Here is a 24867-nt window from a genome sequence, read left to right on the forward strand (position 1 = left end):
AAAAGGTAGTGCTAATGGCTCTATCTGTCTGTCTGTTGTGGCCTGTCGGCCGCCGGCCCCTCCAACAGCCGAATCAGAGGAGGAGGAGGAGGAGGCATGGGAGTCAGGGTCAGCATCAAGGCAACCTGAGAGCTCCGAGGTGGAAGAGGGAATGGAGCTGGCAGAGTCAACAGCCCCAGGTCTGGAGGTGGCGGATGAGGAAGAGGAGAAACAGCTGGGTTCAGTGCCTGACACGGAGAGAGGAGAGGAGAGCAATGGAAATCCGTTGGCCAATCCTTGGGAAGGGAGAGCCACTGTTGCTAGCAAAGCCCCACCCTAGCTCTGGGGATAAAAGGCAGGGGCGGAGATTAATAGCTTTGGCAGACAACTATTCATCTTCCAGCTGAACAGACTTGTTAGCCTGCGGTGAGAGAGAATTTTTTTGCTGGGGCTGCTGGCGCTCCTAATAAATCTTTTAGTTAACGTCAGAGGGTTTGTCATGTTTGGGGCGCTGGGTCAGAATACTGTCTGTCTGTCATCTATTTATCTGTATCACTATCTCTTTCTCTATATCTATCTATCTATCTATCTATCTATCTATCTATCTATCTATCTATCTATCTATCTATCTATCTCTATTGCTCTATCAATCACTCTTATCTATTGCTCTATCTACCGGATTTTTTGCACTATTAAGATGCACTCCCCCCCCCCCCCAAAAAAGTGGGTGGAAATGTCTGTGCATCTTATAGAGCAAATATTATGGCAGGTGGAAGGGGGGTTGGTGCCGCTGTTTGCCGCCGCAGCTGGAGTCTTCACTGCCGAGCAGCTGATCAGTGCTTGGATCAGCCTCCCGGAATACTGCCAATCAGCTGTTCTAGGCGGCGGGGTTTGCTGCTGTTCATCACTGGCGATTGGCGGTGATGGCGATAAGTGGCAGGCAGTGGCGATCCCCACTGCCTAGAACTGATCGGTGGTATTCCAGGAGGGTGATCCAACCGCCAATCAGCTGCTCGGCAGCGAAGGCTCCATGTTCCCCGGGAGCAGCAGCAGCTCAGCTCAGTTGACCGGTGGTGGCCGCAATGGAGCGGAGCCCTGACGAGCCACGTGCTGGGGCTGCAATAATGTGCTGAAGCTGACCAGGTTGTTTGCTGTTTGCTGCAAGGACGCTAGCCAGATGAATACCGATGGATGCTGGGAGGCAGAGGCAGATTTTTTTTTCTTGTTTTCCTCCTCTAAAGCTAATATGCATCTTATGGTCCGGTACATCTTATAGTGTGAAAAATACAGTATCTATTACTCTATCTATCACTCTATCTCTCCATTTCTCCCTCTCTCCATCCATCCATCCATCCGTCCATCTATCTATCATATCTACAGTCAGGACTATATTTACTCAGAGTAATTTTCCAAAGCCGAGATTACTCTTGGATCTATCAACCTAAAAATGTATGGGCTCACTGGCATAATTCAGCATTCTGTCAGCCCATAAGGATCTTTTATCTAAGCGTTTTGACCAGGAGGATTTCAATTGCTCCAGAGAGGAAAGAGAAATGTTTCACCACCCTGTATACGGCAATCCTAGGAAGAGTTGCCAGAAACATAATTAGGAAAAAATAAATCCTGACCGGCTCAACATTGAGTCAGCCTTCTATTCTTTTGAGACCAGTAAAATGAGGACCCAGTTTGTTGGGGGCAAAATGCTGACTCTGTAAACCGCTTAGAGAGGTCTATAAAGCACTGTGAAGCAGTATATAAGTCTAAATGCTGTTGCTATATAAATTTAAGTGTTATTGCTAGATAATTAATAATGCGTATAAAAGAAACATCATTTCTAGCCAAAAAAGAAAAAAAAAAGATCTCCCTCAGTTCTTTGAAAGCATGATGTAAAGGGGAGGGGAGGGGTGATGGAGGGAAGAGGAGAGGATTCAGTTAAATTTAGTCTTTTTGAATCTCACAGATTTCACAAAAAGAACTTCAAGCAAGTACTTACTAATGCTATGAAATCAGTGGGGTTTAATAATGCTCATCCTATCAGCTTCAAGCCCTTAAGGCTGTGACACAGACTTAAAAGTGTGTCAAGTATACTTCATCAAGCAGTTTAAGCCTTCTCTAAAACTCCATTCCCCTGGCTAATGGAAGAAGAATTATGCCAATAACAAATACACGGAAGTTCTTTGGAAAAGTCCCTTTGGAAAAGTCCCAGAATTCAGCCTTTCATGGCACAAAGTGTAGATTACACTGCTAAAAAAAAAATTTGGTTTTTAGAAGAGCAAATAAACAGCCACTGCGCCGACTATCACTACCATTTGGGGCTACTGTATATTACTCGCACTAAATCCCTGGCACGGTTCATTCCTGTCAGAGAAATTAGATGGCTTAGATGACTAAATGCCACAGTTGTTTTCAGTAATTACTGTGAGACTGATATCATGGAGAGCAATATATACAATCAAAGAAGATCTCAGATTTCTTTGCTTAGGAAGGCTCAAATTACTGATACCCTTGGATACACACAGAGGGGCCTGGAGCTCTTAAGGCAACCAAGTTGAAAATGCTAAACTCCAACTCCTAAATCTGCCTGAGTTGTGTCCAATCGGCAGCAATTGCTTGGAACTGTTTTTCAACAAAAATGTGAAAAGCCCAGTTCAAAAGAGAGGAAATGCCACATTGCTCAACTAGATTCAAGGAATCTATCTGCCTGTGTGAATTTCTCCTAGAAGGCTGCCCAAGTTTCTTTCAAATTAAGAGCCCTTTTAGGCTCCTTGGCCCTCAGGGAAAATTGCCTCCTCCCCAAATATGCAAAAGGCAGACGATTTTCTGCAAAAAGAAAAAGTGAAAGAACAAAGGAAGCACGTCAAATCAATTTTTACGTAGGTGGCTAAATATCCTAACTACTAGAAGCTGGAAAATGTGCCTGGAAAAACTGAGGTCTTTGTTGAATTGGATCCCCTTCAGCTACCAGAACTGTGATTTTAGGACAATAATAGATCTCTTCCACTACCTGTAGCCATTTTGACAGGCCTTTTCAAAGAGGTTCTGAGGCACAGAGGGAAATTACTTGTCCTTGCTGTTTAAAAATACAGGTTGTCCTTGACTTACGACCGCAACAGAGCCCAAAATTTCTGCTAATATTTGAGACAGTTAAGTGAGTTTTCTCCCATTTTACGACCTTTCTTGCACACAGTTGGTAAGTGAATCACTGCAGTTATTAAATTAGTAACATGGTTGTTAAGTGAATCTGGCTTCCCCATTGACTTTGCTTGTCAGAAGGACGCAAAAGGTGATCACATAACCCCAGGACACTACAATGGTCACAAATGGGAATTTATTCCCAAGCGTCTAAATTTTGATTACATAACCACGGTGATGCTGCGACTGTCTTAAGTGTGAAAAATGGTTGTAAGTCCCTTTTTTCAATGCTGCTGTAACTTCAAACAGTCACTAAACAAATTGTTATAAATTGAGGACTACTTTTTTTTTATTTGAATTTATATCCCGCCCTTCTCCGAAGACTCAGGGCGGCTTACACTGTGTTAAGCAATAGTCTTCATCTATTTGTATATTATTTACAAAGTCAACTTTATTGCCCCCAACAATCTGGGTCCTCATTTTACCTACCTTATAAAGGATGGAAGGCTGAGTCAACCTTGGGCCTGGTGGGACTAGAACCTGTAGTAACTGCAAGCAGCTGTGTTAATAACAGACAGACTTAGTCTGCTGAGCCACCAGAGGCCCCTTGTGATGCATCTTATCCATACATTAGGGCAATAACAGAAAGGACCTATAGATTGTGTCGGTATGTTCTATATACCAAGCCATGTTAAGCCAAGTCCAAGGTGAATTCCCGGGAGACATGCCCGATCCTTCCATTTTAAGAAAAGAAAGTTCTTTCCAAGTTGGATATTATTTCTAAACAAAGAATGGTACAGATTTTTTCTTTCATCAGGCTGAGTTTATCGGCTCAGTAACAAGCAAATTAAGCAACCAGCTGTCAAAAAATTGCAAAAGTTCTGAATACCAGCAAGAAACCTGTTTGCATGAGTGTTTTGTGGGCAAAAAGAAGAGGCATCGAGCAAAAAAATACACAAAATCCAAGACAAACAGTGAACTGGAATATATTGCCACAATTTATAGCCAGCAGGTTGTTTTAGTTTAGCATTTGGAAGCAACAATTGCCAAATTTCATGTTTGCCTAATAACAACCAAAGCCCACCTTTTCCAAATGCTGACTGATGCCTCAGTTGAGTAAATCCAAACTGGGACACTGAGGAAAACTTTTATCAATACATCCACCAACATCAGATCCACCAGCTCTTTTATTAAAACTCCAAAGATGGCATCTCAAGTTCTCTCTTCCCTTTATGTATAGAGTAACTGGGAATACAATTTCATTAAATGTATTCAGTAGGGAGAATGTTCCTTGGATGGGGGCATCTTTCTCCTGCATGGGATTTTTTAAAAAGATACTTTTTGTCTTACTTCTGCAGCTTCTACAAGTGATAGACATTTTAGTTTTTTTTAAGCTTCATAGTATATTAACCATTTGCAAACTTCATGATGGCCCAGTTCTAGTCTCATTCTGGAACTTTCCATTCTGGAAGAATGGCAGCATCCCTTTCCCACAAAATGAAGAATAAAATTTAAGGAAATTCATTATATTGTTTCAGAAAACTCTGGAGACATTTTAGGTAAAATTCAAAACAAAAAATTTAAATACCTGATGGTGTCACAAAAGCTTCAAATAAAGCTTGGCAAAAAAAGGATTCTATTCTATTCTATTCAAATCTTTCTGCCAATGGGATTAGAAAAGAAATTGTTTCTAGGAAGCTTAACATGCTAAGGGAGAAGGGAGGAAAAGAGAGAGAGAGAGAAGAAGGGGAAAAGGAGAAGAAGAAAGGGAAGGGAAATAAGAGTAGGAGAGAGGGTTAGAAAGAGGAAGAGGGGGAGAGTGAGGGAAAGGAAGGGGAAGGAGAGGAGAGGAAAGAAGAAAGTTGAAAAGAATAGAAGAAGGGAGAGAAGGATAAGAGGGGAGAAGGAGAGGAATGGTTGTTCTGGAAGAAGGGAGATATGGAATGGTAGAAGAGCAACTCCAAATGTATTTTAAAGTTTTAGGATGAAGAATGAATCAATATGGAAACCAAAAGATAATATGTGTGATAAGAATGGTTAAAGAGATTGTACATTTATGTATGTTTTATGAGAAACAAAAATAAAAAACTTTTATATAATAAACAAACACGCTAAAGCACTGTGTTAAAAAACAAAAAAAAACCCTACCCACTTTGACCCAATTCGACATTTTTAAACACACATCTTACTGAAATACTGTTTCTCTGGAGGAATGGTGCCAAGGCAGCTTTGTAAAAGTTGACTATTGGATGCACAGGAGAATATCAACCAGCACATGGACCATCGAGATGGCAAACCCAATGAAACCAAGATACAGAATATTACTGACTCTCATATCCAGCCTTTTTCTTCAGAGTCTTAGTACTAAAAGTATACGTCCATATAATGCTCTCTAGAATTTTATTAGGCCGCATCATAAGAACTCTGGGAAGAAACCATTATAGCTCTGTAAAGCTCAAAAACAGAAATAAAATCTATTTATAAGAATAATCAATACATTCTTTCCAAATCAAACTCTCTCAACTAAGACACTTATATTGTTGACCTCACATACCATTTCAAAGAAGCCTAACGGAACTTCAAGATCATATCGTGGCCAACTCCTGGGGGGAAAAAATGCAATCCTGGATGCAACAACTGTGTAGCTAAGAATATCAAAGCTTTGTTCTAAAATTATAATGTCCTGGATGCTTTGAAATTCCAAACAAAGGAGAGTTCTCCACTTCTGAGGCAGACAGCTGTGGGCCTACGGAATAAGGCAGGTTGCAGACCCCTATGGTCAAGGAATTTCAGCTGGCAGGCAGCAGGAGACAAAACTTTTCTACCATGGCTCCTGCCCTTTAGAGCATCCTGTCCATTCCTGAGGTGAGATCTGTACCCATCCTTCTGGCCTTCCCTAATGGATGAATACCTGGATCTGCCACTTGGCCTGGGCCCCCAAAAGGAGTGAATCACACTGGAGGTGGCTTGATGGATTAAGACAAGACCCCCAACTCCCCCTCCTGTGTGTATCCCGAACCTATCTGCACTCTGATACAGGTGACCCTGAGGATAAACCCCCAAATGGCCTCACCAGCTCTCAGGGAGAGTACCAATGAGGAGATGACTGCAAAGAAATATGATCGTTCTGACACACACACCCCTCCTCTCAGAACTAATCCTTTCATCACCCCCTCTCCTGCAGAACTGATGAAGTTTCTTGGACAAGAAATGAAATGTCTTCCAAAAGAAAAGAAAAGAAAAGAAAAGAAAAGAAAAGAAAAGAAAAGAAAAGAAAAGAAAAGAAAAGGAAAAGAAAAGAACCAGTTCAGTTGCCTTTTGAAAAAACATCTTTGAGACAACTATGACTTGGATGACTGAGAAACTCTAGACATCCTTGCTATATTGTTAACAGGCCAGATGTCTTGCTTTATATGTACTCGAATTAGGCATTTTATTGTTTTAATGTTTTTATTGTTTTTAAATGTTTTTTAAGATCTTAATTGTAAATATATGTTTTTGAATTATAAGCCCCCCAGAGTCGTTTGCTAAGATGGGCAGTTATAGAAACCAAATAAATAAATAAATAAATATATCTGGCTTCCTTCCTCCCCATCTTTTAAACTATAAATTATATAACTATTATTATAAGTATTTATTGTTTTTAAGCCACCACTTTTATTGTTTTAAGAGTCACCACTAGGCAAGATGGGTGGCAAAAATGGCAAACAAACAAGGAAGGAAGGAAGGTAGCCCTTCACTGGGTGTCCATAACTTAGAAAGGGTAAATTATGAATTTGGTGAAATGGGAAGTTCTGATGCTGGAGAAAGGGAGCTTGTAAACAAGAGACAGAAATTTTCCAGGGCAGGAAACCACACGGCCATTGATTTGAAAAGGCAGAAGAAAGAAGTCCATAGTTTAAAGCTGGCAGCTACCACATCCAGAGGGCAAGTCTTCCATTCTATTAGGTAGAGACCGTCTTGTCTGCATGGCTTCCCAATTCTCTGCAATCTACTGATCTAACCTTTCTGAGCCTGCAATATATACAGTGGGAAGGGAGTGTGATTGCCTCCTTGGTGCAAAGCCTTAACAAGAAATACCACAGCTGCAATGAAATAAAATGATCAGAAGAATACCTAGTATGGAATAGAATCAAATCTCAACAACCTGCAATAGGTGTATCTGGGAGAAAAACAAGGGCCTCCTGTTGTGGAATTAGAACAGAATTGTTTTCCACATTGCATCAAAAAAGTGAATCAATTTCTTTTGGACTTCTGAAGAGTATTTGAGTTACAAAACTCATCGCTCCATTCTGTTATTTCTGCCCCAAATTTAATTCACTAAGCCACTGTGATATCCAGATGCTTCCCTAAAATCCAGCCATATTACTAGCAAATCTTCAGACGTGCACTGGCTTCCATCCCAGCTAAGATTCTCAAGTTGAATGTACCCAAGTCTTCAGGAGAAAGAATTGAGCACACACTTGGCAAACTCTCCAGTTTCTATAGCACCTGAATAGAGCTGTGAATTCAGAGACTGAGTTTTTTCCCCAAACACTGAAGAATTACACCCTCCACAGAGATTAGACTGGAACTCTCATTAACAAGATACTGCTATGCATTAACTACATTTATTTTCCCTGATATTATAATGCCCTGGATGCAGTTTAGTGTCACACATTAGCATGAGACGATTGACTTGGAAAGCCCTCAGGGTCTCCAATGCAAAGCTGGAGATAAAAGGATATGAGCCCACCTGCAAACTCCCAATTTGGTGTCTCTGTTTGATTAAATCTTCACAACTGCCATGGTCTCCAGCTGTCTTTTTCCAAGGGAGAAAAAGGACTAGCATGGGGAGATGCCAGCTCTGGATGAATGCCAGCCACAGGAACCCGGAAGCAATCTAGCACCTAGACTCTGCTAATAATCATCCAGAAGAGGCGTAGAACAAGTAATATGACAGAGGTCATCTAACTTGTTCTGTTCCTGTTCTGCATGATTGCTGGCAGAGAACACACACACACACAAACCTCTGGAGAACTAAGCACACACACACACCACGCTTGGTTCCTCAAGAAACAAAAGAAATGATGACCTTAATTTGACCGCACCCAGGTGACTGACCTAAATCAGAGCTCCATAGGAGTAGTCACTCAAACCTCAATTCCTTCTCTTATCTCTGAATCCCATATGCCGCCTGAAAACCTGGCTATTTGACTCCATATAAACTGGCTACTGTTCTGTAGCACCTGAGCAGCTGGACTGTTTGTGGACTACGCTCTTGAATATTGACTTGGGTTTGAATTTCAATCAAGTTTTTGCTCTGGTGCATGCATGCACTGGTCATTTCCCTGCTATTGTCTATAATTGCTTGCAACTCGAAGTGAACTCCTTGAAACTGCATGCACGTTGCAGCCTGGAACAACAGTGACAATCAATTTTCAAGGTATAGTGTACCAATAATAGTCATTTTGTGCATGAAGAGGTTGAAAACCAAGAAATCTTAACAAGTTGGATACAAACTATGTTTCGCAAAAAAACAACAACATTAGCTACATTGTCATATTGATCTACAACTAAGGAAACCCAGGTTTAAATTCTCCATCAACCGTGAAGCTTACTAAGTGAGCCGTGTTTCCCAGCCTATCACAGGATTGTTCTGTAGGAAAAATCAGTAAAGATTGTGCACATTAATCATTTCACTCCCACAGTTCTTGATAAAAAGTTGATAAATGAAAATAAGTAAATAAAAACATACGATAATAAACACAATCAAGCTAAAACAATAGAAAACTTGAAATGAACGTTAGTTATTTAAAGATTTTTCTTTCCATATAATTGATTTTTCTCATACTGCTTCTATATTAATTTACACCATCCCCTGACCAAAAACATCACTCTTGGTCCAATATCGCTACAATCCTTTTTCTTTTTAAAGAAAACCAAAACAGGAAAATAAATACAGGTTAAAATATACTAAAACCCATAATTAATATTGGAAGAATCTATGAATTGTGTTAAGGAAGAAACTATTATGGAAGAAGACATATATGAGAGATTGAAGAGAAACAAGCCAATGCTTTATTTACTGTGTCCAATTAACAGCTGTCCAAAGATCTCTACTTTATTTTTATTTTTTTAAAAACTGGGTTTCACAGAACCCTACAATTCTGTAATTCTAAGGTTAAAAAAATATCTGAATACATTTAATCAATCGCTCCCATCTTCACTTTATTCTTTCCTGGCTGAAGACCCCAGAGTTTGCATCTATTCAGAAAATGACTGGCTACCTTCTCTTTACCAGGTTCACAGGAATCAAACCTGCCTCCAAACTCCCACAAATTGTTCCAACTCTACACCCAGGGATAAAATCCAGCAGGTTCAGACAGGTTCTGGAGAACTGGCAGCGGAAATTTTGAGCAGTTCGGAGAACCGGTAGTGGAAATGTTGAGTAGTTTGGAGAACTGGCAAATACCACCTCTGGCTGGCCCCAGAGATCTGAGACTGGAGATTTTGCAATATCCTTCCCCCAGGAGTGGGGATGGAATGGGGATTTTACAGTATCCTTCCCCTGGAGTGGGGTGGGAATGGAGATTTTGCAGTATCCTTCTCCTGCCACACCCACCAAGCCACACCCACCAAGCCACACCTACAGAACCAGTAGTAAAAAAAATTGGATTTCACCACTGCTCTACACGCTATTCCAAATCTATTTTCTTTTTCTTTTGCAGAAAGTATTTGCGTACATGCATAACCATATTCCCAAAGAGAGTTTCTTAAAGGTGGCCTCTTGTGCACATCTACTTAAGTCCCATTAAACTCAATGGGAATTAATAAAGAAACATAGGATTATACTCCTCAATTGCAATGCCCTTGTGCTTTAAATTCCCTTGGACTGAACTTCCTCCAGAATAACCATACATGAGAATCGTATCTGCAAAGATAGGCAGGAGCAAGAGGGTGCTTAAATGGCTTAACAAAGGGGAAAAAAACATGCCAACAACATGGATTCTATCTGTCTATCTACCTCTATCTCTCTATTTATCTCCTTCAGCATACTGTATTCATATTGTTTTTTTATTGGAAAAATCATGTTTATAATTTTATTAAAAATTACAATAAGAATACAAAATAAAAAAGGTGCAGAAAAGAAAAATAGAAAAATAAGAGTATAGTAAAGAAAAAATAGAAATTTCTTCACCTTCTTAAAATATAATAAATGAAATTTTCTTCCCAGTTCTCTTCTTTGTAAAGAAAAATCAACTTTATATTCCTTTCTTTTGCTTCTAACAATCTTGATTTTTAGTCCCTTGAAATAATGTCCTAGCAATTGATTTTTTTTTGTTCCTTCTCAAAAAATTCTTCAAAGGTTTAACAAACATCTTTTGTAAATCCAATATAGGAAAATTGTCCATGTCAATCTCTTGGTTTATTATTTATATATCCCTTTTATTATATAAAATATCACTAAGTTTCTTTTTTATGTCCAACGTAACATCTTTTTCCATGTCAAATCTGTAGCCTGCCATTTTAAAATCCACTTTCAAATAAGTCACAATCTTGTCAGGTAAAACTTGTTCCTCTTTAATAAAATTTTTAAAACAATCTCTCTAGACACAGATAGTTTTATAAAATCAACTTCTGGGTTCATTGTTCAAAAATATCCTTCAGTATATAAAATAATTTGCTTCATTCTGTGTTTTTGTAAGTCAAGTTTAAATGTTTTCCTTTAATTCTAATCTTTAGTTCTTTCTAGTTCTGTCTAGTGACAATTTTTAAAGTCTTTTTTTTAAAAAATCATTTTTATAAGAATTCAAAACAAAAATCATTTTCTCATGGAAAGGATTCTTTATAACTAATTCCACAACCTTATTTCAAATTTATGTGGTCCCTAAAATCCATTTGTAACTTTCTAAATCAGAGTTTTAATTATTTTGGCTGTTTAATTCTTCCCCCATCTCTAATTTTTAAAATCTGTAAATTTGTATTTAAAACCCCATTCCCTATTTCATTCACTAAAGATTGAATGAAACTCATTTAAAACTTGTTGGCCCAATGTTCCTAGTAGGTGAAAAGAATTTGAACAAAGAACATATTCCACCCAGTACCCTTTTGAAGGTACTGACAGCAGTTTGAACAAGATGGTTATTCTCTACATTCCCAGAGCTATAAACCCACCAGAGGCAGCTGTCTTGAAGTCTCCTCACAAGGAGCAACATTCTGGAGCACTTGTGGGCAATCTCAAGTCCTTTCCTTGTCTGGAGAGGAAGTATCAAAGAGTTGATTAACTCATCAGCTGTTCATTCTGCCATGGTCATTGGCTCTACTTTTGGCTGGGTGTTTTTTTCCTAGAAGTCCAGGCCTAATGAATGTTTATGTAATGTGGATTTTTTCAAAATATGGATGATTGGCTGCAAACTGGTACAATAGCAAACAGTACAGAAAAATATGAAAGCAGAGAGGGTGAAACAAATTCCACTGCTACTGGTATTGCTGCTTCTTTTTTTAAAATTGAGTTTTACTGAATTTTACTGTTGCTGCTAACATTTTATGTTATGAGAAATTAAAATTCAGGTTGCCAGATGTCATATCACAAACAATATTTTCTCATGTAGAACAAATCCATCAATCAATGTATCCATCCATTCATATATCCATCTTCTTTCTTTAGTGTTAAATGTCTTTCTTTTTTATTAAGTATATAAGTCTGAATTTAAATACAGGGCTACAAAATTATTTCTGTTTCCATCCACTCCCTTTCAGCATCAGTTTCCTATCCTGCACCTTGAACTCATCAACAATAGCTATCCTAAAACTCTTGTGGAAGGACTGGATATAAATAAGCACATTATAAATACATAAAATAAAGAGTCATTGTACTAATTGAGCCAAATTAATACTTAGATTTGCTACTTTATCCTTACTACTGATAGGACGAGAAATCCCATTATAGCTCTCAGCAGTAATATTTTTAGCAGAAAAATATTATTTGCTTCTATCCCGCACTTCAAATTCAAATGTGAAGCAACACACATTAAAATGACCACATAATGACATAAATATGTCTAGCAAATAATCAGCAGAAATAATAAACTTAATAGTAATACCACAGTACAGATGATTCTATGTAATTCCAAGACTGCAATTTAGCTACAGCTTAATTTTACAGCAGAAGTCTTTGCTTGCTTTAAAGTCATTCTTTTTTTTTCTTTTTTGGAAGTAGTGAGCTATTATTTTTACAAAGAGTGTGGTCTTGAGAGATCAAAGGGAAGGTAAAGAAAAGGTTTAAAAATTATGTTTGCACATAAAAAGACCCGAAAGGTGCACACTATGAATCTAATAATCTATTAGAACCTTATTCTGAAGGGTTCTCTCTGAGTTTGGTTGTTTTCTTGCTGGACGTTTCATTACCCAAACTAGGCAACATTATCAGGGCTAGTAATGAAACGTCGGCAAGAAAACAACCAAGCTCAGAGAGCACCAAGGATCCCTCATTTCAACCCTGAGGTACAAATATTCTCCTTTATTGGAATCTTATTCTGTAAGCGATATCTGTGACAGGGAGGCAGAGGATAGGAGGCGGCAGCAATGAAAGCTGTACTACAATTTCAATAAATACAATAAAAGACCCATATCATATTTTGCATATGATGTAAAATGGCTAAATCATAACATTTCATGTGAGACAGGTGGCATATAAATGTTAACAAATGTATCAATATTTTTGTTCAGTTTTAGGGCCAATATTTGTGTTCTAATTCTGAGTCTATACAGCAGGGGTGAAATGCACCCACTTCTGACCAGAACTCGCGATCCAGTAGAGATTGTGGCCGGTGGTTTTAACCAGGAAGTGATGTGTTTTTTACCTTCTGCGCATGCGCAGACGATCTGCACATGCATGTGACGCGTGTGTGCACATGAGCAAAGCGATCGTGTGGACTTCCAAGCCAGTAAGGAAGGTAAGTAGATTTCAGCCCTGCTATACAGGTCAACTTAACCATGAATGAAATGTATGAAAATGTATGAAAAGGGAAGAGCTTATAGTATGACACTAATTACCGTATATACTCGAGTATAAGCCGAGTTTTTCAGCACGTTTTTTGTGCTGAAAAACGTCCCCTCGGCTTATACTCGGGTCTATACGGCTTATACTCGAGTTTTTTTAAGCCCTCGGCTTATACCGAGTATATACGGCTTATACTGAGTTTTTTTCTTTTTTCACATTTTACCGGCGCAAACTTGGCGGGCTTTTGCATTAGCGCGGGGAAGCCCTGCCGGTGCAGTGAGAGGGCGGGGCGGGGGAGCCGCCAGCCTTCTCAGCTGAGGGAGGGAGGGTTTCCCCAACCGGTAGGTGCCTCATTTCCCACCCTCGGCTTATACTCGAGTCCCCAGTTTACCCCAGTTTTTGGGGTAAAATTGGGGACCTCGGCTTATACTCGGATCGGCTTATATTCGAGTATATACGGTACATCATTATGACAAAACCAGTAGCAAGGTCCTGTTGACATTCATAGACTCTCCCCATCCATACATCCCAATAGATCTAAAGTTCATATAAAGCAAAGACCTGTAAGCAGAGGGACAGTGAATATTCTGGGCTTGATAGGGTTGTAATAATCCCTCTGAAGGATGGGATATTACAGAGATATTAACTGATCCTTATTTATCAATGGAGCAGAGGGTGGTACAAAATGTTTTCAACTAGAGCTTATGCTCAACACTACCTCATCTCTATGGCAGACTGCCGTAATGTGTTTTATATAATACTGCGTTCGAAGGCACTTTAAGAAACTGAAATTGATCCAAAAACCTTGCAGCAGGATAATGACATCATGATACTTATACAAGGCTTTGCCAATTGTCCTGGCTCCCAGGCGTGCCACAAAGAATACCTAAAGCCCTTCACAATTTGCCGCCATAGTATCTGGAAGGTTTCTGTTCATGTCAATGCAGTCTCTTCTTCAATTATCTTTACATCTGAGATTCAGCTATGGAAAGCACATCCTGCTTGATGGGCCTCCAAAATGTTCTTCCACGGAACAGGTTGATTATCTAGTGCAGGAGTACACAAAAAGTCCACGATTCCTCTAAAGCTGACTTAGAGTTGAGCAAAATAAGGAAGGATTGTGAAATATATAGGGGAGAGGTAATCATATTAAATTATAATCATTTTAAATTAAATTATAAAACCACCCTTGGACTCGGTCACTTTTTGGACTATAACCGATGGTGTGTATTTCTAAGGCCAAGCACCTTAAACTGGTGGTGCACATATTTTTTTCTCTTGGAGGATGTTTAAATTTGACTGCTTCTTCCTTCACTGATCATTGATATTTCTGCTGGTTTTTCCACCCATTTGTGAGATGGGTGGCATTTAAATTTAACAAAAATGAATATGAAGCTGCCTTGCCTTCCAATTGCCTTTTTTCAGTTTTATTGCCAATACTTGTATTAGAATTCTAAGTCTATACAGGTCAACCTAACCATGTGTGAAACATGGGAATTTACATCTTTAATAAAGTATGGAGCAGTAGTGGGTTCCTCTTACCTTCACTACCGGTTTGGAACCGGAAGCAGATGCATGCTTCGCTCACGCATGGCGTTTCTGTGCATGCGCAGAACCTTCTACACATGCGCAGAGCGTCCGTGATGATGTCCAGGCAGGTGGGTGGAGTCTCCCACCACCATTACCAGTTTGCGGGAGCCAGTGCAAACCAGTAGAAACCCACCACTGGTATGGAGTTCCCCATCTGCTCCAATGATACTGCTCAGGTTGGATAGGAGTTAAGTCACCCTATAGCACCAAAGATATGTGTGCCACACTTTTTTCCAAATGTACAATATCACACTCAACTTTTTTACATTAAAGAAAAAATTGAAACCTTGATCGGTGTGATTGAAATAAAAATAGGAAGTAGACCTCTCTAAAAGTGAAATGTAAATACAGCAAATGGATGAAATATAAGAAATTCTTACACGAGAATGTGAAGTGTGAATCTGAACAAAACAGAAGCCAGAACGATAACATGAAAATTGAAATCTAACAGAAATGTTGTTGGATTAGGACAACAAATAAAAAAGGCAATCCAAACTGTCAGCAAACTGCAAAATAGTCACATTCATCAGTTAAAGAGTGTTAAATGTAATTGTATTAAGGAGCAAGCGGCGATGTTTGCAATAGTCATAGTCAATGAGGAAAGCCAACGTTTGTTGCATGGTAAATTATCCCCAATTACATTTAGCAGAGTGGCTCCCTAATTATACATACAAACAAAATAACGCACAGCAACCCTAAAGTAATTCAATCATTTCCTTTGCACATTAGTATCATTCTGGCCCAAGAAGCAGCCAAGTTTCCTTTTAACATTTGTGATTCCATTTCACTCGGACAATGAAAAACTTAACTTTGGGAAGATTTCACTTTGTTGAATGTCTATCACACTAAAATACTAAGGCTTTAAACCTGCCTTTCTCAATTAAGGAAACCTGGACTACAATTCCCATATTCTTCTGTAATATATGACATTTGCTGGCACCAATTTGGGAAAGCTAGTTTAAGTAATTGAGAAGACGGATCTCCTTTTTTTCAAGAAAGAACAAGGCAAATCTTTATTCTCTTCCTTATTACAATTCCAAACTAAGTATACACTTGAAGAGTGATTGAAGCCCTATTTATAACTCATTTGGAAGAAGAAGGGAGGGGGAAATTGTAGCTTTTTAGATGTTGCTAACCTACAATTCCTAGCAATGCCTGCCAGCATGAGTAATGCTGAGGAAGGCCGGAAGTCGTATCTCAACAAAATCTGGAGGCCCACATGTTGCAAACCCACCTTGTAAACTGACTGACATCACTAGGAAAAATTTTGCACACACAAACTGCAAAAGAAAGTCAGATAGCTGAAGCTTTCCACCTACTGCTCTACATTTGGAGTACATAAGTAACTGGTACTACTAAAAGCAGAAAATAGAAACAGCAACTCTTACAATCAACCATAAGTCAAACGTATCCTTTTGTCCAATTCTCCAAGGCAGAACTTGCAAAATCTGACCACTCTGAGCCTAGTACTGCTCTGCAACAGTTAGGAATCTCAGCTACTAGAAACAAAAGTGTCCCAGGTTCAAATGTCACCTTGGATGTTAACTCAACAAAGGAGATTTAGCAGAATTCCTATTCTCAGATCCCCACCATAAAACAACAACAAAGATCACAGCCTGCCTTTATTGCTTTAAGGGCTCTCTATTTGGATGTAAGGAACTTTGATGTGGTTATGTCTCCGCAGGTGGCCACATACCTTTTTTCTTTTTTTTTTAAGAAATAAAGCTTGGCCACGCCAATTTGGATGGAGGGCACTAAGAAACCCCAGAACTGTGGACTGGATAAAAGTAGTAAATAACAGTAATAACAAAGATCCTGAAAGGAAGCTGAAGCACACATCACTTTGCTATTGCCACACACACACCCTTTGCACGGTGTGTTCATGTAATAATTGAACTTAATTAAAGGGCACATTTGCCTTTGCAATGTTAACCGTGACAATCCAAATTCCATATATCCTATTTCCAGCTACAAAATACTATTTCATTTGTATCAGCCGTTCATACATTCAGTACAGATTCTGACATTTGCCAAAATACAGTCCAGGATAATGATTCCTTCTTCCAATTGTCGAATTCAGTTGTTTTTTTAGTAAAAAAAATTGGCTATTTCATTAAAAAGAGCTGTTCTCCAAAAGCACATATACTTGGGAATGGGTTTCTGAAGACAAAACACAACTTTGAAACAGTTGTTAGAAGCTTTCAAGAGCACTGCTGGAGCTAAACCAAGTTCTAATACAAAGAAAAGCCATGGTATTCCTTAACAAAAGCAGCAACCCTCAGAGGGAGGAAAAAAATACCTCTTTTATAGCAAACCCACTTTTTCCTCTTCGGGTTTTTGTCTCATCCTGCAAGCAGCACACAATATGCATCTTGCCAAACTGTATTGTATTAACAGAAGAATCTAATTGCCTCTTGAAAGTGGAGCACTTATTTGGGCAGAGATAATGTTCTTCCTAAGATAAATCTGAATATTAAAAGGATTCAGGTCTTTTGGTGTGGGTGTTTGGGTTTTTTTTGTTTTTTTTTTGGCAAACCTTCACAAGCAAATTTAAGACCTCCTTTTTATCTCAGATTCCAAAACTGGACTCCCCTCCCCCTCCTTTTAATTAGGAAAGCCCATCCTGATCTCCACCCACATCACCAGGAATTCAGGGAGGGGAATTCCCTTTGCCAGCTGCAGCAATGTGGGGGGAGGGGGAAACTCTCAGGCAAGGCACCATTAAACTGGCCTACTTATCCTGGAAGACTTACACAAAGAATTCTTTCACACCGCTTACAGTCTCCACGACCTTGTCGGAGCAGAGGTATATTTGCTACTCTTGGCTAATCATAAATGTCTGGCCTGGACATGCTCTGATGCTTAGCCGTGGTGGCTCCTGCGCACAAGACACTTTACCTCAGGGAAAGGAAGGGTTGTTCCCACAACATACATGGTGCCTTTCTCTGCACCATGTATGTAATCTGCAAAGTCTAGTCCAGCTGAAAACTGACCCCCTTCTTTGAGGCTCTTGTAGCAGAGAAAGGACCCAGAGGTTGAGGAATCACACACAACCCACCCACCCCCCAAAAAATGGAAGGAGCAAAGGGTCAACAAGAACAAAAAGAAATGATTCCCTGGAAAGGGGGGAGGGGAGGGAAGAAGGGAAAATAATTTTCAAAATGAGATCCGTTATTGATTTTTCTTTCCGCATTCATTTGCTCTTCTTCTTCTACTACTCCTTTTCCTTTCGGAGAAAGAAAAAAGAAAAACTCTTCATGGAGTTTTATTACACTGCAAAGTTCACCTGCCTACCCCAAAGGATCTGTAGCGCTGCAGAGGAGAATAAGCATTACTAACCTATTCTCCTGGATATCACTACAGAACCAAATAAAAAAAAAAAGTTGTCCCTCGAGGCAAAATATCGTTCATAGTCATAGTCAAATATCGTTCAGCAGCATAATCCATAACGGTTTTCATTTAGAGTTTGCAGTAAAGTTATCCGCCTATCCTACCTGTTCATTCTCACACTCGTGTGTGCGCACACGCCCTGCTCACCCACTATTGCCTTTCAGAGAGCCAAAGTGATTCCAAAGGGTAGTGAGTGGCGAATGAAAGGACAGAAAAATGAGGTGACAAAAGTTGCCCAAAGGAAAGTGGCCATTCTTTTCCAAAACACAAAGACCATTTTTCAGCCAAAGCTCTAGGGATGCTGCAGTAATCCTTACGAAAAGCACAGTACGTCATTATTCCTTCTTTTCCAGGTGTAGAGATTGTCCAGTGTCTAGTCCAAATCTCCCCACAATCCAGGAATAGCTGCAATCTAGGAGTTCTACCCTCATAGCTCATTTGCTTTACAGCCAGTCTAAGATATTCTCTTTCACTGCTTAAAGAAGCGAATGCCAGACTGTGATTTGACAGATCGACAACTGTACCAAAAGCCCACAAGTGTTCTAGTTTAACTTGTTGTACCACAAGCTTCCAAATGGCATTGGATCTGCAGCACCAAAGTAAGGGACTTACCAGTAACCATCAATTATTTTTTTTAAAAAAATGATAAATATTACATTTTAGGATTGAAATGCTCTAGGAAGCTAATCACACACATACATATACACACACTTGTACCAGAAAAGCAACAGCAAGCCTCCATGGCTTTGATAGTCCTTTCCCCAGAATCCAATTAAATAGCAGTCATTTACAAAAAATGCTGCAATATTCCTTCGCACCAGCCATGCATTCAACATAATGGTCAGTGAAAACTGTGGTACGTAACAAATTGATTAAGAACAAGAATCAATACAAGTTTCAGCCACAACCTTGAATAACTTTATTTTCCAACACTGGAAATTTCACAATTGCAATTTTGCTTAAAGCAACCCATTGCTAATTTTTCAAAACAAAAAACAGCATATTCCTAATTTTTTAAAAAAGGGAGGGAATCTTTCAACTGGCATATAAGAACTTCTGAACCACTCTTTCACTCAAAAACTGAATTATTCACCTATACTGACTTAGAATTCTATGCAAAATAATCATCCAATAATTTACTATCTCCCCAAAGCTACAAAATTATTTCTACATTATATTATCCTGGAATATCATCCAATCAGGAAATATATGACATTTAAATTATCTTTGAAACTGATACCATAACTTGAAGTTGGAAAGAGAAACCATATCTTTTTTTTTTCAGATGCAAGTTAAGTTCATGTTGTCATAAGCCTCAAATATCCAATATCTCCTAAGTCCTAAAGTAAGACATCACATCCATGATCACATCACTATTTAGCTTAAATGTACACAACAAAACACTTGTTAACAAAGGCAAATATTTTCAACATATATGGCATTTACCCTGTACCACTGACAATCAAACCTTCTGTCAAAGCCATTTCATGACACTTGTTCCTCTTGCCGTTTACAATTCCTGCTTTATCTGATATTCATCTACAGATACTGCAAAACGGCACAGTTCTGTTGCTGAGCAATCTTCCAATCACCTTAACTTTTTTTTTTATCTGCACATCATTCCGCCCCCCCCCCAAACTGCATCAGCACCCCCAAAGGCCGGGTAATTGATTGTCTCATACCTGCAGTTCGGAGGTGGATCCAGGGTGATTTCGGCTAGCTCCTTCTGAATTCTGTTGGCAAAATGAGAACAGGCACAAAGCATTTGAGACAGTTGAATAAATCAGGGAATTACACTGCCCTCTACCACCATGCAGTTAAATGCAAGATTGGTTTTGCCTTCTGTAATGCTAACATGGCTGCTTCCTCTTTGTTCTCACAGGCACAACCCAAATCCCAGGACACAGAAACTTTACAGCTTTTTTCCTGCTCTGTTATGGTAAACAGAGAGAGCATTTACACCTCAGCCTGGCAGGAATCCCTTCAGAGATCTCTAAAAAGTGAGTCTTAGGAGTTTCCTCCATTCTTTATAAAGGATTTTTTTTAATAAAAAAAAATCATATATGCAAATGAAACCAGGAAGGTAGGCAAGGGGAGGGAAAGAGGAAATATAAGAAGATTTCAGAATGACTTTGTACCAATAACTGAAGGAGTTACAGCCAAAAACCGATTACATAGTAAATATTTTTGGTTGGATTTTTTCTCCACTTCAGACAGTGAATTTTAGCATTTCAGTTCACTTCGTAACTATGCAGTCAAGTGATCGGAGCAAAATCAACTGATAACTTTAGATGCATGTTTCCCCCTACCTTTCTTTCCTCTTTCCCAATATTTGTATTGAAGATTTGCTAAATGACCCTGTTCAATAAAACACATACCAATATTATCAGTGATGGATCCAGCCCCTGGACAGAATTTATAATGTGTCAGTAACTAAAAAAAATTAATCAGTTTTATTAATTTAACAAAAAAGATATCAAAAGGATGGAGGGTCTGTAATTTATTCCCAGAACAAAATATTTTAGGGGAAGCAAATATTGAAGATTTTAAAAGTTCAGGTAATTTATCCTTTTTGATAGAAAATGCATTATGGTATAAACTAGATATAGTTTAAATATTTAAGACTTGTGCTCTACAAGAATTTACACAAGCTAGGAAACTAAAAAGTGGGGATAAAATTTCAAAACACCAAATGTATTAGGAAAACATTCAGAGTCATTTTCTCCACAACAAACATCTTGTACAAATTATTTTGTGACAGCAGCTGGCAGAGTTACTTTAAATGCATCAAGTTTTTTAAAAAAGATTAATGTCCTGTTTTTAATAGATTTATCATAAACATTTCATTTTCATTTATGCTCAATTTAGTACATTATTTTAAATGAGAAATTGGTAAAAGTTAATATTGTCCTCATATAATACGGGCAGCGTTTAAAGTACAATGAAACATTTCAAGATTCCTAATGAAACTCTACTTTACAATAGCAACATGTTTTACCCACAAGCATATTGGCCCACTTAAGTGTTCAAACTACTACAAATTTTAACAAAAATGGCTTGCACTTTTAAACTTGTCTGATGCCATTTGACAGATAGACTACCAGATATTGTAATGTGGATTCCTAGGTGAAATAGAGGTTTAGGAGAAGGGATTGCTCAGTTACCTCCAAAGAGGCAAGATTCAATGTATTTCAAGCTCGCCCAACTCAAATGGCTATTAAAGAAAATTAAAAGCACATGTGCTTCTTGAAAGCAAAGCTGTGAAAAACTCTACATGCAGATAGTGATATTGTTCACTTAGGGACAACCTGTAAAAGGTTCTCAAGTTTTTGAAACTTCACAGATCAAAGGAAAATCAATAGATTGCTGGACTACAAAGGTAGGAGATAGCCAAGTTAACAGCCCTTCTTGCATTTCAATTACCTACAATCCCCTCCCCACACACACCCCCATCCATGTTGACCTGAAAGAGTGCTCTAAAAGAAACTACCCCCACAGAATTCATATAACTTGCAAAACATCTTTTTTTCAGAGCATCCAAAGAATCTCAATTGAAAATAAAATAGCCAATGAAAGGGTCATTATTTCAAGGTGCCACCCTCTCACCAAACAGCTATAAAAGATGAGAATCTAGAAGTGGGCCTTCTTGCCTGAATCAACATGTTCATCAACAAGGTGTCACTCATGCAAAAATACACATGGGCCAAGTGGAGCTAACCAGAGCCCAGCAGATGGCAAGAGGACCCCCTTCACAGAGTGGGGTTCATCATCACATGTGCTTTCCATAATAATATAGTTATCAGATTATTAAGAACCTGCCTACACAACCCACCCACACCTCCATCTTCAACCTGGCAAATGGGTTGGGTGAAGAAATCCCAAAGAAATCTGAGCCAGAGGCCCTGCGGAAACTAGATGCTAACCTTAAAGCCATCTCTTATTACAGGCCTTTTCATCAAAGAACAAAGTTTGCCCCTTTACATTAAGTGCCTTCTCATCAAGCTTCTCTCCTGCTCCTTTTCCCCTAAAGAGAGAGGGAGGGAGGAATGTTTCAGGTGTTTGGAGTTGTTACCTTTTAGCACTAGTAGATAGTTTAGCAGTAGTTTTGCTGGAGAGTTTGGTATTTTTCTTCTGCTGTGTTGCAGAAGGTTTTCTTTCTTCCTGTTCCTCGGGCTCAGGTGCTGGTGGGTCCCTCTGATCTGCGTCTGAACTACCACTGCTGGTACTTGGGCTTTCATCATCTGACCTTTGTCTATCACTGGACATCTTGGGAAACGTCGGGGGAAGGAGCAAAAGGAAAGGAATGGGACAAAAGAATATCAGTTAACTAAGTGGAGTGCAAGCCACTCAATCCGAGTGGAATTACTCCAGACCCCCTTACAACTCAATGGTTGAACAATTCTTTTAAAAGTTTCAGTTTCATGTTATAGAGCAACAGTTACCAAGAGGGAGGGAGGGAGGAAGAAAAGAAAGGAAGGAATCTCTTTTTAAATATATATTCTGTTTTCACATTTCATTTTACAGGCTCAGTTCTACAATTCTTCAGATAAGTATATCAATCATTCAATTTTTAAAGGTGTGAGGCAAATTTCGCAAAATGTTCAAGCATAGGCATTAATAACCCATGACACGCTGTAAACATTGCCCCTTTTTAAAGAAAAAAAACCCTCATAAATGCCCTGTAAATATTTACACTGGAGCAGAAGGAGTGAAGTCAACCATATTCTCCTCCTCCCCCAATATATTGCCAATAACAATACTTGAGCTGTTATACAAATGGGGAGGCCCAAACCAAAGCAATAAATGACCCACTCCCTCTTGTCTCCTTCTATTTAAATAGCTGGAAAGGATTTGCTATTTCAGACTCCAATGTTTTTTCTCTGTCAGAAATCAGCCAGCTCGGGTTCTGTTGGCACGGCCATCAACAAGAATTACATTTGGTCACTACAGAGTAGGCTGGAAATGGGGGTGGGGGAGAGAGAGAGAGAGAGAAAGAAAGAAAGGAGGAGGAGGAGGAAGGAAAAGAAGAAGCATAATTCAAACTGCACCTTCTGGAAAGCTTTCAACGCCACCGAGTCTTGATCAGTTTCTACAAAACAGACCGACATATTTTTTTCCTGCCCCCTCTTTTTTTAAAAAAAATAATAATAATAAAAATTTTAAAAAAATTCCCGGAAAGATGAAACTGGGGATGGGAGGCGGTTGGATATTTGTATTGTATAATTTAAAAAAAAAACCCGAGAAAGAAAAGGTTGGTTGGTCCTCGTGAAAAAAAAAATTGCAGCAGCAGGGCAGAAGCTGAAGCTTTGCCCTCGTTCTCTCTCTCTCTCTTTCTCTCTCCCTCGCGTACACACACACACACACAAACAGACAGACACACATACACAGCCGTTGTCGTCGTCGTCGTCGTCGTCGCCGTTCCCCCCCCCCTCGCCGCCCCCTCCTTCTCCTTCTCCTTCTCCTCCTCCTCCCCCTCCCCTCCTCCTCCTCCTCTTGGCTCTGTAGGGAGAGCCGAGCTCCCAGCCAGGAGGTATGGAGAGGCTGTTATGGTAGGAAGCTTTCCACCACGGCCAGTGTGGTGTGTGCGCACCAAGTGAGGCGTGAACTCAGTCCGGTTCCTCTGGCTCTCCTGACCACCGCCAGGCAGCGAGCGCTGAAAACAAGAACAAAGCTCCCTCTACCAATCTCTCCCTTTCGCTCTCTCTCTCTCTCGCCCCCCCACCCGCTCCCCCCCCCTCCTCTCTCTTCCCCCCACCATTGCTCGCCCAGGCTCCTGATGCAGCCACCTAACCCTTTTCTCCTTTACCTTCGCAGGCGTCCTGTCCCGACGTTTAGATCGGAGGGGAGGGATGGAGGGGGGAGGGAAGGGGAGAGAAAATGTCCTTGGAGAGGGGGATGGAAGCAGCCGGGGGGGAAATAAAGCAGCAGAGGACGCTCTGTGGCCGGGCAGTGTGGAACATTGAGAGTCGGAGCGGGGGGGTGGGGGTGGGGGGAAGAGTGAGCGAGTGAGAAAGGGGGAGGCGCAGTAGGCTCGACGGCCGAGGGGTGGCGCTGGCGAGGCCTTCTCTCTCTCTCTCTCTCTCTTTTTTTTTCCCTCTTCCTTCCCCTCCTCCAAGCGACTCCCGCGGTGGGGTAGAGGGTAACGTGGACCCGGGATCGACTACTCCCCCCGTCTTCCCCTCCCTCGAGGAACAGGCCGGATGGAACGAAGGAAGACTCGAACGTTCCTCCGCTCCCGTGTGTCGCTACGTTCGGTTTCAGAACCTTGCAGTCAGCAAAGTTCCAAATGGAGGGGGGGGGGTGGAGACGGGGAGGGGGGGGGGACGGCGCTCGCTCCCTACACTGCCTGGCAGAGCGCGCCCCCCTGTGGGCTGGGGCGCGCGCGCGCGCTCTCTTTACCTTTGCAGAGTGCGTGCTTTCCCCAGTGGACAAAATGTGCTTGGACGGATCTCAAGTTTGCACCCTGATCCTTGCCCGAGCGAGGGATCTTCGGCTATCCCGTCGCAACCACTTTCTTTTCTTTTTTTTTCTTTTCACCACGCGCAGCCAGCGGTGGCAGCTGTGGGGAGGGGAGGGGAAGCACGGAGGGGAGACCGGGGGTGGGGGAGGAAATTGCCGGTGGCAGTAAAGAACGAAATGTGAATCTGTTGTTGTTCGTTGACAGCTGTCTTGCAGTTGCAATTAAATTGATTTGGGAGGAATTAGCTGCTGCTGGGGTCTCTCTCTCGATCTAGCTACGAAATAGGAAATTGATAATCTTATCTGAGCCACAAAAAAAAAAAAAAAGTTCA

The 24867-nt window shown here is 40.2% G+C and overlaps 1 protein-coding gene across 4 annotated transcripts in view; it reads right to left on the minus strand.

The window, feature by feature from the left end:
- UBE2E3 (ubiquitin conjugating enzyme E2 E3) overlaps nt 1-24039 on the minus strand; it is a 125926-nt gene extending 101887 nt beyond the window's left edge. The window contains exons 1-4 of one of the 4 annotated variants that reach the window (XM_058189436.1): nt 23883-23980; nt 23125-23165; nt 22149-22342; nt 19759-19809 (exon numbers count right to left, since the gene is read on the minus strand). In XM_058189436.1, coding sequence (XP_058045419.1) covers nt 19759-19809; nt 22149-22342 — 245 coding nt within the window. In that variant the 5' untranslated portion in view covers nt 23125-23165; nt 23883-23980. Of the gene's footprint in view, nt 1-19758; nt 19810-22148; nt 22343-23124; nt 23479-23666; nt 23684-23882 lie in introns of those variants that run through there. The other 3 variants (XM_058189446.1, XM_058189426.1, XM_058189417.1) reach the window with 3 other exon arrangements.
- Nucleotides 24040-24867: the final 828 nt, after the last annotated feature.

Source organism: Ahaetulla prasina, chromosome 1, assembly GCF_028640845.1.
Source record: "Ahaetulla prasina isolate Xishuangbanna chromosome 1, ASM2864084v1, whole genome shotgun sequence".
NCBI classification, from domain to species: Eukaryota; Metazoa; Chordata; class Lepidosauria; order Squamata; family Colubridae; genus Ahaetulla; species Ahaetulla prasina.